General features: G+C 31.5%; 1 protein-coding gene across 6 annotated transcripts; it reads left to right on the plus strand.

The window, feature by feature from the left end:
• Positions 1 to 6,883: 6,883 nt before the first annotated feature.
• On the plus strand, positions 6,884 to 17,700 carry LOC122533249 (tyrosine-protein phosphatase non-receptor type 5-like). Of its 6 annotated transcripts, none has more exons than XM_043662762.1 (10): positions 6,884 to 7,091; positions 7,212 to 7,408; positions 9,263 to 9,461; positions 14,455 to 14,647; positions 14,717 to 14,921; positions 15,012 to 15,227; positions 15,307 to 15,717; positions 15,798 to 16,093; positions 16,182 to 16,391; positions 16,494 to 17,700. In XM_043662762.1, exons 4-10 carry the CDS (start codon positions 14,625 to 14,627, stop codon positions 16,606 to 16,608), a joined length of 1,476 nt encoding a protein of 491 aa, XP_043518697.1. In that variant the 5' UTR covers positions 6,884 to 7,091; positions 7,212 to 7,408; positions 9,263 to 9,461; positions 14,455 to 14,624; the 3' UTR covers positions 16,609 to 17,700. The 6 variants fall into 6 exon arrangements, with proteins under 6 accessions (XP_043518697.1, XP_043518698.1, XP_043518696.1 ...); XM_043662763.1 differs by having other exon boundaries at positions 7,212 to 7,404; XM_043662761.1 differs by lacking the exons at positions 6,884 to 7,091; positions 7,212 to 7,408; positions 9,263 to 9,461 and adding an exon at positions 12,238 to 12,304.
• The last annotated feature ends 1,121 nt before the right edge of the window (positions 17,701 to 18,821 follow it).

Below are 18,821 nucleotides of genomic sequence, written 5' to 3' on the forward strand. Positions count from 1 at the left end.
TGGATCCCGGATGATTTTTTTTAACTATCGAACTGCGAAATAACCGACAGATGAATGGCAACCTCCACTTATTCGATAGAACAAGTAAAGGCTCTGTATACCAGTGCGCGCGAGTTGTGACGCTGTTACGCGATAACATTTCTATGTTACTTTTACTTTTTGGTATGAAATTTAATCCGTATAAAAGTTTCGGAGAATTGGATTTAATCATCAAAGCAAAATTTGTTTATATTGTTAATTAAAGGATACCAATCGTTTGATCATTTGGATTGACAATTTTATCGAATATAATAATTTATTTTGGAATATTTTTATACATATAATTAACTCTAATTTATACTGATAATTTAATGAATCTATTTAATGAAATTCTTAACGAAGGGCTTTAGTTTCGTGTACAAGTTAATTCAAACCCACAATGACATTTTGAGGTCAATTAATTAGTCAATTAATTTGATGTTGAATCATTTTAATATATACAAATTTCGTTTAAATGAAATATACTTACACGCAGGAATTTTTATTTACACATCTTAATTAAATAATATTTTTATTAAATTTCAGGATATTAAATGATCTTTGATATATTTTAAACATAGGGAAAAGGAAAATAAATTTCTTAATTATTTCATGTATAACACAGCCTTCTTTAATTGAATCCCTATTTTTCGAATATCTTAATGTTCAAATATTAAATTTATAGCAGAATAGAATGTCTGCTAGTTGCAGATGAGTTTTCAGTTATTAACAGATAAAGATAAGTTCTGATAATATAATGTTCGAATATTAAGATGTTCAAAAAATAGGGATTCACATAAGAGAGACTCTTCTGTATTACGTCTAAAGTGATAAATTGAAAAAAAATAAATAAATAAATAAAACGTAGTACACAAAATAAGAATGTTTAAACACTCTTACGTTCTCTTCTAGCGATTCACGAATGTTCAATTTACTGTCTATTTGAGTACCAGTGAAACTGTTGTAATATAAAATGTTCGTATACCGCTAAAAATATGAAGAGTCAAAAAAGATAGCTTATTGCATTTGTCATGATATATGTTCAGTAATTTTTAAATATTAAACAGGTGTTATCTAACTATCTCGATTCATCAAAAGAATGATGTGCAGAAAAACATGGGGAAATGTCTGTCATTGATACTATCCGGTACCATTTCTCCTAACAGAATTTATTCTTTTCACACACTCCGTAGCAGAACAATCGCAGTTTCGCTGCAACCTCTCGTTTTTAACTGTCCAATTAATTCGTCTGTTTGTGTTAAAACACTTTGTCAATCACCTGTCCATTACAAACGCGAGCATTATGTCATTCGTACCATGTTATAAAAGTTTAGGTTATTTAATTTTATTTCTATTTTTGTATTTTATAGTTGATGACATTGGTAATAAAATTAAATGAAATAATTCCAAAATTAAGCAATGCGAAACAGAAATTTTTGTGTCTTCGAATAGTTGCAGTTTTTGTGTCTTCAAATCGTTGAGAGTTAAACTAACCGGGCTGATCGATAGATTAGAAAAAAACATTCGAATCGAACTAATATATCGAATTTTATATAATGATAAATGAGCAAATTTCATTCGAATTCACGAACGAAAGTAAAATAAACGAATTACATTAAATTAACACGTTTATTATATCGTATAAAATGTACAGAAAATTAAAATGGTATAAAAAGTAGCAGTATAATTGCAAGAATAAGAAGAGAATATAAAGGTAAAAAATAAAAGTAAATTATAGAGATAAGTAACGCCAGACTCAGTTTAATTGGTATTTCTAAGCTAACTTCTTATATTCTCGATATAAATTAAATGTTAAGTAACGAACAAAGCACACAAGATGTTATTTTAGAGCTAAAAATCCGTCAATATTCAGTTTTTTATTTCTATAACATAAAAATTATTATTAATATTTATAATATTAATAATTATTAACATTATCAATATTATTATTATTATTGTTATTATTATTGCTACTATTACTATTATTATTATTATTATTATTATTATTATTATTAATACAGAATTTCAACGACGGAGTTGGTCAAAAGGCGTTTTATGTAAAATAAACATATTGCAACGTACAAACATAAAATATAGATATTACATGAAATTTAAACAAATATTAAATAACTAACATAGAAATTCTCAAATTCTATTTAACGTATTCTCAAATTGATTAATTTAAAAGATACGATTTAAAAGAAATTATTAAAATATTATCGTTAAATAACAATTATTATTGTTATTTAATAGAAGTGTGGTCTATTAATGTGTCAAAATAACGTGTGAGAAATACGCAAACGTAACATAATTGTACAATGACGAATTTGAAATTTTGAAAATTCGAATATTTAGAAATCTATATATCTAAGAATTTAAAAATTTGAAAATTTGAAAATGAAATTTCGCACCAACGCAATGTTAGTTGCTAATGGTTTAATAATATTCTTTCTCGATCTTAATTTTTCCCAATGTTAATTAGCAGTTAGATATCATCGCCGATTGTTTTTCGCTTCAATGTCAATTCGATGATCCGCGAAAAAAAAGAAAGTGACAGATAATTCGATTCTAAGAACCTCCGTTTCCTGCGGAATAGCAGATTGAACCTAATGATATCGGAAAATTTTTTTGTTTAGCACAAGCTTTCGATCTAATAGAAGCTTTTCTATTCGCCTACTATGAGGAAATAAAATTCAACTTGCTTTCCTGTGTGTTGTAAGTTTTAGGTGTTTGTATGTGCAGTTGTATGTGTGCGTATATTACACATCAGGAAACTGGTACGACCAAGTATATATAAAGAAGGTTAATAGAACCGTATACGTTTCGTTGTTGGAAATAAGCCTGACCTGATACACAAGCAATTGAGAAATAAGCAAGTCATTAAGTATTTCAACTCTCGTTTATCTCTCATTCTTTTAAATTTAATTTATCCTTCAAATTGACACAATGACAAAAAATTATTAATGAAAAAATAAATATAATGGAACTCCATTTATGTGAATTTCATTTATGTGGATAAAACTTTACTCGATATTCGATTAAATGAACCTTTGTTGAATCCATTTATTTAAATTTAATCTAAACCAATAAAAATTAGCATTAGCAGAGACATTTAAATGCTAATTCTTATTGGACCATTCTATATAAACTGTTTGTTTCCCGACAAGTTTTTATATAAATGGACTTCTACTATAGTTAGATCTGCAAATTCTTTTATTAACAATAAATAAATAAATTTCTATTCAAATGTGTATTAGTTTCGCACAAAAAATATTACATATAGACATTTGATTTCACATCATCATCTTATTTTCTATATTTTTTTGTCTAATGTTATAATCATTAATTTTGGATTTTCACTTATTACAATTACGTGCAAAACTATAAATCTTTGAAAGTGAATTGAATGCATAGTTATTATAATATTACAGTACAATATAATAATAACAATATTAATTATTAATTATTACAATAAATATTACAGTTATTAAAGAGCAATTTATTTTCTGTCAAGGGATTTGAAAACGAATATTATTGTATTTGCAACTTTGGCAGCACATTTTGCTATGAAAAACCTTTGCTATCAAAAATGTATGGTGTATATTAGAAAAAATAATATAATATTTTACCAAAAAAATTATGTTGTATTTTTTATCAAAAAATAATGAAATAATTCTAAATTTCTTTTCCAAAATGTTCCATTTATTCTTTACAATTTCTCTGACTACAAAAAAGATATCAAAGTCATACTGTATTATCCATTGAAAAGGATAAATAACAATGGCAATAAATATGACTATAAATACAATGACTATAAATACTATAAATGTAACAATATTACAGATACCATTTCTAACTTAGTAAAATAATTCAATTAAAATAAATAATAAATTACTGATAAAATGACTTTGATATTCTTCATACCAATTTCTCTATTCTCATTGATTAATTTTCAATATTACAGATACCTTGTACAACTTTTAGAACTATTTTCTCATCTATATTAGAATACAAATATTAAATTAAAATATTAAATATTAAATGATTAAATTATAAATTGAAAATGAAATCATTTTATGATAATTTTATCTATACGTGAAAATGAAATCGATTTTTAAGAACAGGTTCTAAAAAATTTTAATAACGCAAAAACTTTATAATATCGTTGCTTTAATTCAGATAAAGATTGTGCTTTAATGAAATATTGATTCTATTGATTTTTCAAATTGATCTTAAAAAAATTTACAAAAAATGTTGATGTTCTTTATATAAATAGATTTGTAAAAATCGAATAATATTTCATGAAGAAACTAATAAATAACATACTTAATATATATAATAAAATATGATAAGAGACACTTTTGTAATTTGCATTAACACTTTTTAAGCATGGAACATTTCATATTTTTCAGGATAACCCCGTAACCAAGTTTAATAAAAAATAATTGGCAACAAAATACAATATTTTTACGATTTCTCTCACATGGAAAATCAGAGTTCTTTCTCTGGGAAAGGGAAAGCTTAAGTAGTTCAGATAACTTGGGTGTTACAAACAAGATTTCCGCATTTATGTCAACATCGTTGAAATCGATATATAGCAAACAAACAAAGAGAAACGATTACAGCCTAAATACATATTGGCCTGTATTCCTTGAGGAATGGATTAGAAATGCAACGCACGACCGAGTTCATTGCGCGGGATCGATAAAAGCCTAGCCAATTCGATTTAAGATCGTAACGAAACCAAAGGTCGCGGAATAGGGGATGGAGAAGTGGTTTGCTGCGTGTATATCGATTGGGGACGCGGTTCGCCCACGAGACTAGCCTACATTCTAGCCCCTTGCTTCGCCCTTCTCTCGGCTAGCTTGTTTTCCCCTGTCTGACCTCTCTGCAACCAGTCCTCCCTCTTCCCCTTTTCCCAGTGAATCAGCTAGCTCTCGCTTCAGCCTCGAATCCTCATTCAACATTCCCTCCTCTCGGCATTCTGCTTCCCCAACATTCCCTTTCTTGCTACCTTTCAATTGCTACTCGGGCACAGATGAACGAAAAGAGGGGTAACGCAGACATCCTGGAAGGGACTGAGAGGGGAAATGGGAGTCGAAATCAAAGAATCGCACGAGCCCTGGAATGCAAATAGAATAAACGAAAGAAATATAAACTTCTTTCATGGCCTTTCGTGGATGAATGAAAAGGGTTGTAAAATAAATTGGTACAGAGTAGATCGATAATACAGAATTATCACCGACAATAAATTATTTGGGTCGAAATAAAGAAGCATTGAAGAACGAATTGGGAGAAGGTGGATTGATAATATAAAGTGGGTCATGATCGATTTTGCGATATAAGATGTATATAAGCCACTAAGCTCGAAGTTTCAATTTTTTTTTTTTTTTTTTCGTTTTCACGCTTGTTAACTGTCTTTCTTTCTTATCTTTTGCTCTGCCCTTCGCATTAGTATAATGCACCGCTACAAAGGACTCGTTCCCCGTTCGAAGTGAAGATTGGAAGACAAAGTCGACAGTCGAAAGGGACGATTCGTGTTTCCCCGCGTGCAAAAGTGCATGTTGGGAATGTAGATTGAAGCGAACTATATTGAAAGAACTATGCGAGGCGTCTTTTAGAAATAAATTGTGACAGTGTAAATATTGAGCAGGCACAAAAGAATGATTTTTTTAGTTACTAGTTTCATAAATTTTTGTCATCGATGAACAATTAAATTAATAATTAATACCAAAACTAATATCTATCAAAATATTCTACGTACAGTTTAAATGATAATAATTATAATAAACAGATTTATACAATCGTGTCTAAACAGAAGTCAATGTCAATTTTGACAAAGAATATCAGCATCGTTTCAGCAATCGAAAAAGAAAGAAAATCAAAAATCCGTCATATTGACGAGTTTAGTAGTAATTTCACTAAATACACTAAACTAATATTACTTGTTTCTTATGAAACATTGTCTATCCATTTATTATTTATTTTTAAAAAGCTTGCATCTTTAGATCTTTTAAGTTGTTCACATGGAGAAATATCTCTTACCTACCACGTAACATCAACAGATATCACAAATATCGGATTTTTCTTATACAATTTTCATACGTGTCATTATGACAAGATTAACTAAACTTGTACTAAATAAAACATTTTTAATTACTTAGTCAACGAAAATGGATTCATTATGTTCTCCTCTCGTGTGACCTTCCTCTGCATCTTCTGGCTGTAAACTAGCATCGACCAGAAGTGTGATTCTCCACTATAAAGCGAGTGTTTAACAAGGATTTATTTTAAATATTCGATCGATCCGCCTTTGCCTTTCTATCCATTGATTCGTCGAACGCTTTCGAAAACCGAATTACCCTAACGACCGTAAAATAGGTTGAGCAAATGCAGGCCGGACCGATGAATTTCTACGCGAGATTAACCGTCCCTGAATTATCCGAAAATAATATAGCATGAAACTGCTTACCATCGAAGCTGAAAGAAAAGACACACTAACGACACACAGAGCAGTGCATACAAGCGAACACTGTTCTATCCTTTCTGATAAAGACGAACGATGCGTGGCAACCTCGAGAAGGGGGTGGGTGAATAGGGGAAGTGAAAAAGTATGCAGGTAGTAACCAGGAGGGGTAGAACACGAGAAAGGAAGAAGAAAGAGCGACACCGTCGGTAGCCGCAGCTACCGTCGACCGTGGTAGCTGGCTTGTTCAGAGGATGAAGCGGGGCTAGCTGAGGGGAAGGCAGGTCGCCTCGTATCCGTGTCACGAATGCGCGCGTCTGTACTCCACCTCACCACCCTCCACAACCACCGAAAGAGGTGAATGCAGTTGGCCGTCATTTCGCAACTCGTTCAGACGCCATTCAGATGCGTCCGATGGAAGTTGCCGGCGTCGTGCTACTTTCACTTCGTCACTGAACTTCTCGATCCGAACTCGCAAGATTGACGTTGGACATAAACGTCTACGCGTTGAATGGAGAATGGATCGTGGCTAACGTCTATATCTCTGAACTTCGTTCAGAGAAGGGTGTAGAGATCATTAGAGACAAGAGAAGACAAGAGAGGAAAGGTGCGACGGTACTATTATCTATAGTATAAGACAATCGTAATCGAATCGCAATCAAATCGCAGTCATCGTCTCGCGCGGAGTATACGCGTACAGCTGATGGTCAACTGTTTCTCGTAATAGCTGCAACGCTGTGGGGTGAATCGACGCCGAGATCTCTGCTGGTGATCTTTGAATGGACCGCCGCGCTGTGGTGGTGTTTGCCGGTCGTTCCTCTTGAAACGCGACAGACGTGGGACGATGAATTTTTCAAGGATCACACTGACGGGAGATGCCCAATGAGTAACGCGATGTTGACCGAGAAACTAACTAACGAGTAGGTGAGCGGGCGTTATTCACAGATCTTCTTCGATTCGATTCGATTCGAGGTAGTGAATAAGTTGGTTTCGAGTAAATCAAACTTACAATCGTGATCGTATCTAAGAATCTACGTAAACGACAGCGGCTTTATTCGAGTCAAAACTGATTAACTCTACGTTTACATAACAGAATACAATAGATACATCTAAATGCATCTACATTCAGCTAAGAAAACTAACCTAGAAGAATAAAGAATTTATCTTTGAGAATTTTCTTATCGTAAGATTCAAAATAAATTGTGGAAAATAGTGTCTGCAATTATTATTTTATCTTGCATTTTAACTTACGGAGTTAATCAGCGTGACTCCTGACTGATCCATTTGTTTCTTGAGGATTGCTCGTTATCTAGGATAGCGATAGGATCATCCAAGAAAACATAAATAAAAATTTAATTGTATTTTTTTTTTTTTTTTTGTATTTGCACAAAATCGTAATTTGATTAAGGACGATTAAGCATGAAATTACATTTATAGAATTTACATTTGCGTGCGATACTAGATAACATTTTAATTAAGGATATCAGGAATATGGTCACGTAGATTTCCTATGAGTCACTCTATCATGAGACAACCTACCGTCGGAAAATCGATTCGGCATGGTCTAATCTACTTTAACCAAGGCAGCTCGTATCATCTTTCATTAAAAATACAGTCGTGCAATCACTATTAAATATTAACATTTCAAGAGAGATTCTCTACAAATTCGTCATACTTGAGAAAAATACTGACAAACTGCAGAAATTGAAAAATAAACAAAACTGATGTTACCCAAACATTCTTTTAAATTTACTTCTTATAATTTACCATTATTTATTTATATTATCTATATCGACAGATGACAAATTTGTAGAATTGAGTCACTTATTTTTTGAAAATTGAATACTAATTATATAATTAATTAAGAAATTAATAAAAGCTGAAGACGATTAGTTTCCCTCTAAGAAATAGTTCTTTTAGGGTTATTGATATGCTTGATGAAAAATTGTCGATATTCTAAACTATTATAATTTTGTGAAAAAGGATCGTACAATAATTCAGTTGGCCAGACATTTTAAAATCTGAAACCTTTACTTTGACAATCTTGAATTTGTTTCTTTTTTCAAAAAAACATTATGCAGTAGCTGAGACATTATACAGTAGTTACTTTTGTTTTCGAAAATTGTAAAAATTCAAACATCTGCGAAATCAATGAAAAAATATTATAATTTCTTGACTAAATCCATCATGGTCTTGAAGGTTGAAATGTTCTTTTTGCAGCGAGTCTGCAACATTTGCAGCTGTTGACGCTTTTTTCATTTTATTAAATTTTGAATATTAAAGTTAAACGATGAAATGTCAGAATTTCTTGAATTTTTGTTGTCTAACCATGCAATAAAGTGCAATGAAGAAAAAGAATCGCACAACAAATTTCGCAGGTTCATTGTAAAGAGAAAATTCTAGCTTATGAAAAAAATTCTTTCAATAATTTTAGAGTTATTTGAATTTTTACAATTTTCGAGAATAAAAGTATCCTTACTTTCCCTTCCGCTGCATAATATAAAAATACTTTTGAAAAAAAAAAACGAACTCAAGATCGTCAAAATGGGAGCTTCACGTTTTAAAATGAGGCTCACAATAAGTAAATTATGATGTTTTTCATGAGATCACAATTACAATTTAAAATATCGACGATTTTTTATCGGCTATATATGAAATTTTGTGATTGCTGAATGTTCGTATTAATTAATTTTAAATACTCGATTATTCGAATCTTTTCAAACATTCACATTTTTAACGTGCACATCAAATATTTAACATACATGTGATTTTTGTAAGGTTCCAGGTGCAAAGGAGGAAAAGAAGAAAGTCAAAGATAAAGAACGGAAGTACGTGAAGTGTGTTGCACATGTTCGGCGAATAAGCATCGAGAAAATTGCTTCTTTTCTTTTGCTTTTTGACACGCCGTGACAGCCACTTTTGTGGACGAAGGAAGTCTTGGCTGACCGGGCAGAACATCCTAAAAGGAAACATCAAGGTACTGCTCAGAGTAGTTATGTTTATTGCCCTTAGAAACCATCGTGTCACGATCATCACGATTTTTTTCTACTCACGTCCTCGAAAATAAAACGTTTTCCAAAACTTTCGAAGTTCTTGCAGATTTTCTTTCCATGCTTATTAAGCCTCTATTCATTTTTTTTTTTTTTTTCGATTTCTTTTCGTCCAATAAAATTTAAACTAAAACTTAAACGCGATTAATTAAATATTTTTTATTAATAAAAAAATACAAGTGAAAAAGTAAAAAAAGTAAGACTTACAAAATTAGAGGTTTAGAAACTGAACCATTAAATTTAATGATTGAAATAAAAAAATTCATATAAAAGTCCGAAGTATTTTTTAAGCGATCGAAAGGAATAGACATTTTTCGAAAGTGCTTTATCGGCAGATGTTGCGAGGACTGCGGCCAATGACTCACAATTCACAACGAAGGTTTTATAGAAAATGTTAAATGACTTTTCATTGAACTTGGGGATGTGTGTATTTAGTCGTGTAAATGGTAAAATTCTTTGAAAATTTATCGTACCTTATCGCGCTATAGTAATTAATTTTTATCCCGACACAATATGTGTTTAAGATACCAATTTTTTTATAATCTTTTATGTCAAATATTTTTAATTAAACTTTTCAAAAATTAATTTGAAAATCAACGATAAATTCATATATGCGATTAAATTTGTACACGCTACGTATCACAAATAATCTTTTATATGAACATAATTAAAATTCATTTTTTCATTAATTGAAGTTGCAAGCGTGTACGTTTTCACACTTGTTAAACTTAAAATTGCACATTTTTATAATAAATTTGTAAAAATTTATAGATCAACTTATCTAGTAAAATTCTATGCGTGTTTCTAAAGTTTGTTTTTAAAACACTAATTTTTGACTGTAGATTATCTGTACAATAAAAATAAATAATTAGATAAATGTAGATTACTTTTTTAAAATAGTCTCAATTACTTTTTGATAAATAGCTTGTGCATGTATATCTTTTATTATTTATTTTTATTGTACAGTTACTTAATAACAAAAAATTATAAAATATTCATCTTTAGACTCGAAAGTTACATTTCGTATAAAGATTGAATAAAGAAATACGTTTACTGCAAAAAAACGTATAAATCCTTTATCACTATCCTAGAATCAATCTTTTTATTAAGTAAAATTGCAAAGATTTATAAAGTGATAAAAAGTTATAAATAGTCTATAAAACATTTGGACAACGGTGAATCCCTAAATTTTTCTTCCACGTATTTTCGCAATGCTCTCCGTAGGGTACTCGACAGAAAAAACCCTTGAAAGTCGTCTCGATACAACCCACGCGTTTCTCTTCCGAATCGACGGTACGCAATTTTACGCAAGTGCGTGTCTGGCTGCATGCGCCCTACGAAAGCTCGTAAGCTCCCTCCGAAGGGTGAATAAAGCTTCCAATTTAGTTCGTGCCATGGCTACGATTCGTACAGGTCCACGCTTCTTTACACTCGTAAAACTTCGTCTCTGTTAATAGCTCCCCCTTCCAGTGCTATAACCTGTGTTTGATCAGTTTTCTTTTCTCTGCCGCGAATTCACATCAATTTCTTCTTATATAATAATCATGATTTCATCACGATTTTTCAACTTGATTGAAACAAATATTGAAATTGATCAGTGATTCATAAGCAAACACCGAAGGTTTTTTAATAGTTCGTTCGTTTATCTTTCTTATCGTTGAATTAATTACGAAGATATTACGAAATAACGTTACGAGGAAAAATGTGCCATTGAATGTCAAATCGTTACAGTATACAATGTTATCGAGTAAATGTATTCACAAGCATGTACATAAAGTATATTTTTTACCAGTTGAGAGTTAACGGTAAACACGAATTTTTTTCTATGAAGAATTATGTTTGTACAATCAATCAATGCCGGTATTTGCCAATACCAGGAGAATTGGCTTCGCTCGTCTGTGACAGCAGGCTCAAATTAATTAATTTACGAATACGTCGGATAAATACAGGAAAGTTTTGAAGATTCGGTTCTGCTAGGTTGGTTATTGATCTTTCAGCCAGTGAAACCGATGTTACAACAATAAGTCGGTCAGCATTGTTGAGTGACGAACATCGGTAGGCAGCTTCCGGGAAACTACAGTTCGTTGAACGTCAGAATACAGTATTATGTTACATGAATAATTAGTGCAATATATTGTTAGTTAAAAAAAGAAGATAATTGAAAAATCTGGATATTGCAACGTTCTAAGAAGAAATACATATAGTGACGAAAAATCGGAAGAAATTACGAAGATGAAAATTTCGAAAAATACAGTTAAAAAAAAAAGACAACTTTAAACAATGAAAATTGCAGATTATCATCGTATTGGAATTTTATTTACGAAAATTCGGAAGGTTGAATGGTAAATAGAAACGAGAGATTCGAACAGAGCGAATACTGGATGTCGGTCGTATGGCAGGGATGAATAGGCAACATCCGGTTTTCTGATTCATCGAGATATTCTTGAGAAATGCGTAAGGCGCACGCTTCGACGTTCACGTCGATTCAATATTGTCTTAACCAATGAACAATTGATAAAGTTGGGCTGATATTAAAAGGCTATTATTTTTTTAATTTGGGGCAAGATCAACGCTGTTTTGTATCATGTATCTGTCATGAGATAAACGAAGATTGCTTCTACGCTGGTTGTACGTGGATGTTGCTTGCGTAAAAGAAAAAATAAGAAAGGGAAAGAAGCAAAATCATGGTCGTTTAACGATTTCAAACAGATGGAAAAGTACAGTACAAATGCAAACATGAGACAGTGTTATAACCGAGATCTCATACACGGTAATTTGAAATTTTCGTTCATTTTTTTTTTTTTTTTTTTTTTTGTAGTTTTTCATTTCTTCATGGCGAACTTTAATTTTATAACTTATGCACGTGCAGAATGATTCATCGCCAAGATATGAGTCAGAAAAATATTTCTTTTAATGTTAACCACCGTGACGCATATATGTAAATAAGTATAACTCGCGTTTTTTGTTATTTTTTTCAATATATGCAACAAATTTCATCTATACAATAACTAATAACACTAAGAAATATCGAGACGTTTGTATTAACTTACAAAGTTAAGTGAAAGAACTTGCAATGATTTTATTTTTAATATATAGTATAGCTATAGGATGAAATAAAACTAATTTTTAGAAACTAATATTGAATGAAAAAATTCGTAATTACCAAATTTTGTAAAACTATTTTGTTAAACTATTTTGTTAAAGCTATTTATTTTTTGAGCTATTAAATAGAAAAGGGTTTCCCAAATCGATCAATAGATAAATTTTTATGAGTAGCCGTTTCAATCTTAATTTATCTCGAATCCGATTTAATAGTTGGTTTCGAAAATATTGATAAATTTTTTTGAGAAAATGATAAATCTTTAATCTTTGAAAAGTTTAATTGTAGTATATATGTAGTAATGTAATGTACATAATATAAGAAACTAAGGAACTTCAAAAGTTTAAAAGCTACCAAAGCTCGAAATTTTAAAAACTTGTAATTATTGAATGATTTAAATTTTCTATCGTGTTCATATATTCTTAAATAACTGTTTCGTAGCATATTGTTACTCATAAACATGAATGTACTCGTGTAATCGTTGAAAGAAGTTTGAAACGAATCGAAACATGTATTTGTGCAATAGCCGGAACAGGATGCAAAACGCTTTGTCCCGACTCAATAGGCAAACGTAAAACTTGATTCCGAATGCACTTTACTATCATTAGTTGCACGTGCTTCGCTTTCATTCATCTTTAGTCCCTCCCGCCAAATTTATGGTATTAGTAGTAAATCAAGCGCGCGATTGGCTGCCGTTTGCGTATGGCTTGTCGCTGATTGGCTTGTGTTTACCCCCATATGTAACCGAGTGCAAAGCCGAAGAGAACCGAAGTCCAGATCACGATACAGAAGCGAACTGTCTTCGGCAGTTTGAACGAGAAACTTGCGCAGTCGAGACTGACTATTAGCTTCTGTTAGCAATATCAACATGGCTGTTTACACGTCCACGCAACCGTTACTTTCAAATCGTGATTTGTACGTTACTTTCGATCGTACGACTTTTGTATTCATCATGTGCTTGTTTCTGACCAAAGGTATTGATCGAATTTTCATTATTTTGAATATTTTTTTTTTCCTCATTTATACGATCATCGTCAATACATATACACACGGTCGAGCCTTTGTGCACACAATCATGAAAACAGGATGTAATCTATTCGTGTTTTTGTATTTATGTATAAGTGGGAAGTACATGTGTACATATAGTGTATAGTTGTGTGAGTGACTGGAACGACATCTATTCATCCACTTGTCACATGCAGTTCTCTCATTGGTGTATACTCCATCTGCTCACGTTGCCCAGTCACTCTTCCCTACTTCAGAATTTCCTTGGCGCTTCGTTTATAAAATTAACAAGATGTTTACTTCCTGCGTGACCGCACGGAAGTCGGAAAGAACTACATCCGAGGATTTTTCCATGAGACTCAAAGAAATTCAGATTATCGTCAAGTGGAACATGCCGTTGTTAATTGACAGATCATACCAAATCATGGACAAGTGTTTGATATTGTTGATAAAAGGGGAAACTTAAAACATTGTTCTCCTTTTGGTCAAAGGTTTTCGTTTAACGTGTGTGGGCTTCTACGTGTAACACAAATTTGTACATTACGACATCCTAAAGATATCGGTTATTATTCTCGAATGTAAATTTCTATAAGTGTGTTAAGGGATAGTGTTGTATTATAATATTTAAAGGATATCTGACATCTGATAATATTCTGTTGATCAATATAGAAAGCAGCAACATTTTTCATAGTAACTAGTTAAACTATTTTTAATGCATTAATCTAGATTATTTTTTATGTGTTATATCAATAATATACCAATGCAATATAATATAATGTATTATGATTATTTGAGAACAATTTCATTTGTTGCAGGAGCTACAAGTACTCCTTTGATTAACCACTATGTAAATGACGCAAATTATTATGACATCTCAAGTTATGATGACAGATCAGATCCCTTAGAGAAATTTTACTTAATTACTGAACGAAAGTGGCACACAGATACTGTGTTGCCTATACCTTTATTACCATCTACAAAGGGAATGTCAACTACATCTCATCACAGGTACACATTCAAAAAACTTTGTATCTGATATCTAATTGTTGGAAATATCATTAATTTATTTGATATTAGTTTAAGATATGAACTTTTTACACACAGGACTCCACAGTCCATAGCGGGACTGGATGATACTGGAATGGATTTGCAAGCAGCTCAACTCAGTATCCGAACAGGACAGGAGGTACGCTCTACTGCAAATTTATCATGGCTAGAGTGGCAATTGCCAGTATACGTAGCACTTTGCGCCATTGGTAGCGCCATTCTCTTTACATTCTTGGTAAGATTTTGTTCTCAAATTCTAATCCTATATCATTTGTTGCATATGTTCAAATAAGACGTTCTATAGCAAATTTTATGTTCATTTTAGGTTTTGTTATGGCTGCGGAAACAAATGTCGCGTGAAAAAGATACAGAAGATGGTGATAGGAAAGGTTTGGTAGAGGAAGGTGCTGCAGGTCATTCAAAAAAGCCTGTCAAGCCTGCAATAGGATCAGTTGAATGGATTCATCAACCTGCAACAAAACCATCTATTCAATCTGTTCAAGCTACTCCATCTGTCACACAAGCTACTGGTTTACCAGAGGTATGGTTCTCTGTCATTCAGATGGATGATGATAATTATAAAAAAAGAATGTGAAATTAACGAATTTCTCTATTTTTAGGTAATGTCGGTGGTGACACCAGAACGCAAACCAGAACCAATACGTATAAAAGCTAAAGGATTATTAGAACGACGTGGATCAAGTGCAAGTTTGACTATAGAATTAGCGCCTCCTCCGGAAAGCCCACCACATATTGTTACACCTACTCGTGAATGTACTGCGGAGGAATTTTTGTTGAGCGCTGGAAATGTTCTATCAAGAGCTCAGCTTAAAAAAGCAATCAGTGACCCAACATGGTTACATAAAGAATTTTGGGAAGTTCCTCTTAACTTGCCTGAGAAATTGGATATTTGTGGATCTGGAGTAAAGAATAGATATTGTTCCGTATTACCAAATCCACAGTCGAGGGTGATTTTGCCAGCTTCTTCTGATGATCCTCTTTCTAGTTATATCAATGCCAATTACATTCGAGTATGTTTAAAACAAAGTAGATACGAACAAAATACACAAAAATTTTAGTCTTGTCTTATTTATTGAGTTTAATCTAACAGGGATACGATGGAGAAGAGTCTCGCTATATTGCAACGCAGGGACCATTGGCTCACACTGTTGATGACTTCTGGAGAATGATCTGGGCAGAAAATGTGCCCGCTGTAGTCATGATGACGAAGCTACGTGAGGCTACGAAAACAAAATGTGAAGCATATTTTCCACTGGATAAGAATTGTCGCATGCAAGCTGGATCGTTTACTATCATTGTTAACTCTATCGATGCAAAAGAAGGCTATACGATCAGAGATTTGGAACTTCGATATGAAGGAAATAAAAGACATGTACAACATTATTGGTAATTACATTAAGTCTGATATGTTTTAGTTATTTCCAGTCATGCATTTCCAGTCATTAAACCATTTGATGTTAATAAACAATTGTAGGTATGATTCCTGGCCGGATCATGCTGTACCTCAAACTGCGGATACACTCGTTAGTTTAGCTGCAGAAGTAAATTCTCTACCAGGTCCAGTTGTTGTTCATTGTAGTGCAGGAATTGGACGAACTGGTTGTTTCATAGCTTTAGCGACGGGAATGACACAACTATTAAGAGATGGGAATGTAGATGTGTTGGGTATTTTATGCCAAATGAGGTACAAAATATTTTTTTTTAATTAAACTAAAATTCGACTATTTAATATTTTAATTTTAAATTACTCAAAATCGAATATTCAAAAATTTTATTTTTTGTTTAGATATGACAGGGGTGGTATGGTTCAGACAGCAGAACAATACGAATTCGTTCATCGTGCACTTTGTCTGTATGAACAGACGCTCGATGGTAGAAAATCGTCAAGTTCAGGAGATTGAAATCCTAAACAAGACAATTATGGGAATTAATGATTCATTAAAACAAACAAATTTGTCAGAATTATTGTGAAAAGGTTTACAAAACTACTGTAGGATATTATCTGCAACATATTACTTCGTCCAGGAGTGAATATCTATGGAGGAACTCTGCAAAAAGAATTTCGATTCTAGACCAATATTTTTTCTGACCCTCAATTATTTAAGATCAGTTTCATCTCACTAAAGCTGCCATTTCTATACTGCCATGACCAATTGTTGACAATTAATATCAATCACAAAGCTCAAGTTAAAGGTAAACGGTTTATTGACTTATGTTTTAAAGAATATACTGTTCTTAAATGGAATTAAAACTATTTGACAAATGAAAAAAAAAATATTTCGATGTGACTCTCGAGATATCAAGATTTATCAAAATAGTGATTCAAATTTTTATTAAAAAATTCATTCTGTGTATGTTACAAATTAGACTTGTCAGTTATAAATACTTGCATCTATAATATTCAGAAGTCTATACTTTCTACGATGTAAGCCATAAGCAATTCTTTCTTAGCTTTCTAGTGCAATAAGCTATTAAGAAATTAATGTTACTGTTGAATATCACAGTTATAGAAATGAACGTTAAACGGTTAATGGTTATTTCAAAATGAAACCATGAATAAAAAAAAAAGATAAATGATAAAATTGGGACCCACGTCGATTAAAATACTTTTATCTATTTGTAGTTCCTAGTTAATTTAATAGTAAAACATACACACTGATTTCCATGACTTTTAATTGATTTAAAAGACTGAATGCAGGTAGTACAATATGTTTATTATATAAGTTATAAATCTAACTAGAGATACAGTAGAACTCCATTTATTTGAACAAAATTTTAGTCAATATTTAATTAAATGAACTCTTGCTAGTTGAATCCACTTATTGCTGGTTGAATGTGAACTCCCGTTGTATAAGTAAAAAGTCACCAACAAAAAGGAGAATCACTGGACTTCTATTATATGAATTCCTATTATATAATAAGTGGAGTTCTATTGTAATATGCTTCTCTGACCCATGATGTTATAAGGTTGTAAGAAATGTAGTTTTACTTAACCCGGGATTATCCACCTGGGGGTCTAGGGGCCGGGATGTACCTGCACTAGATCTCCACGTAGGTAATCCCGGATTAAAAAAAAAAATAATAATAATAAAAATAAAAAGTAGCAAATTATAGGATTTGTTGATTTGAAACTTGAAAGGCAAACTATCTATCTTCATGTAGAAAAACAAAATTGAAATTGTTGTATATCATTCTAAGTATTATGTACAAAACTATAATTATTTATTCTATTTATTTTTTCGAATAAAAATCAACATTTAATGAAATTTCAATACAATTTCATGAATTAAAGCAACCACTATTTTTTTTCTTTGTGTTTTTTGATCGGTTGAATTTATTAGTAAGTAGGTTTATGGATTTTTAAGGAAAAAGTTAAAATAAATTTATCAACAAAAATGGCAATAGTTTGAACAGCAATGTCTCTATATCTATTATAACTCGATTAATGTCAATGTCTATTATAACTCAATTTTGCCGTTGTAACGATATTGAAGTTATTAGTATTCACTGCTATCACATACCGTTATCAGATATATCCCAGATCTATGATTAATGATCGTTGTATATGGTATTTCTGATTCGTTTTTTATATAATTTATTTGCATCGAAAAAAATTCCAATTTTCAATTACTATATTTCATTAACTTGCGCGTTTCAATTTCAAATTGTTATGTATGCAATTTTGATGATTATATGTAACGACTGTTTTTTCGAACATGTAAAATCGACTATTATCGATATAATGTCTTTCGAATTATTCTCTTTTACAAGCGAACGAGTGTGAATGTGAAATTTTCGAGTGAAATATTGTGATACGTAATGTATACATATATACCAATATATATATATATATATTTATATATATATATACTTGTACATATGTTGTACAGAAAGAAAATTATCTTTAAGACACCATGTATTAGTGTAAGCAAATTGGGAGTATATTATTTATGAGTGTATAAATCTTTGAACAAACTTTAATGTAAACGTATTAATAACAATAACAATAATAATAATTTAAAAACCCTTTGGTGTTCAATTGTACTTATGTGACGTAATAAATGTTCATAGTACCCATGCAATGTTTACGTGTACTTTTTTAGCAAAATGGAGT

The sequence above is a fragment of the Frieseomelitta varia genome, unplaced genomic scaffold (assembly GCF_011392965.1).
Source record: "Frieseomelitta varia isolate USP_RPSP 00005682 unplaced genomic scaffold, Fvar_1.2 scaffold_513, whole genome shotgun sequence".
NCBI lineage: Eukaryota > Metazoa > Arthropoda > Insecta > Hymenoptera > Apidae > Frieseomelitta > Frieseomelitta varia.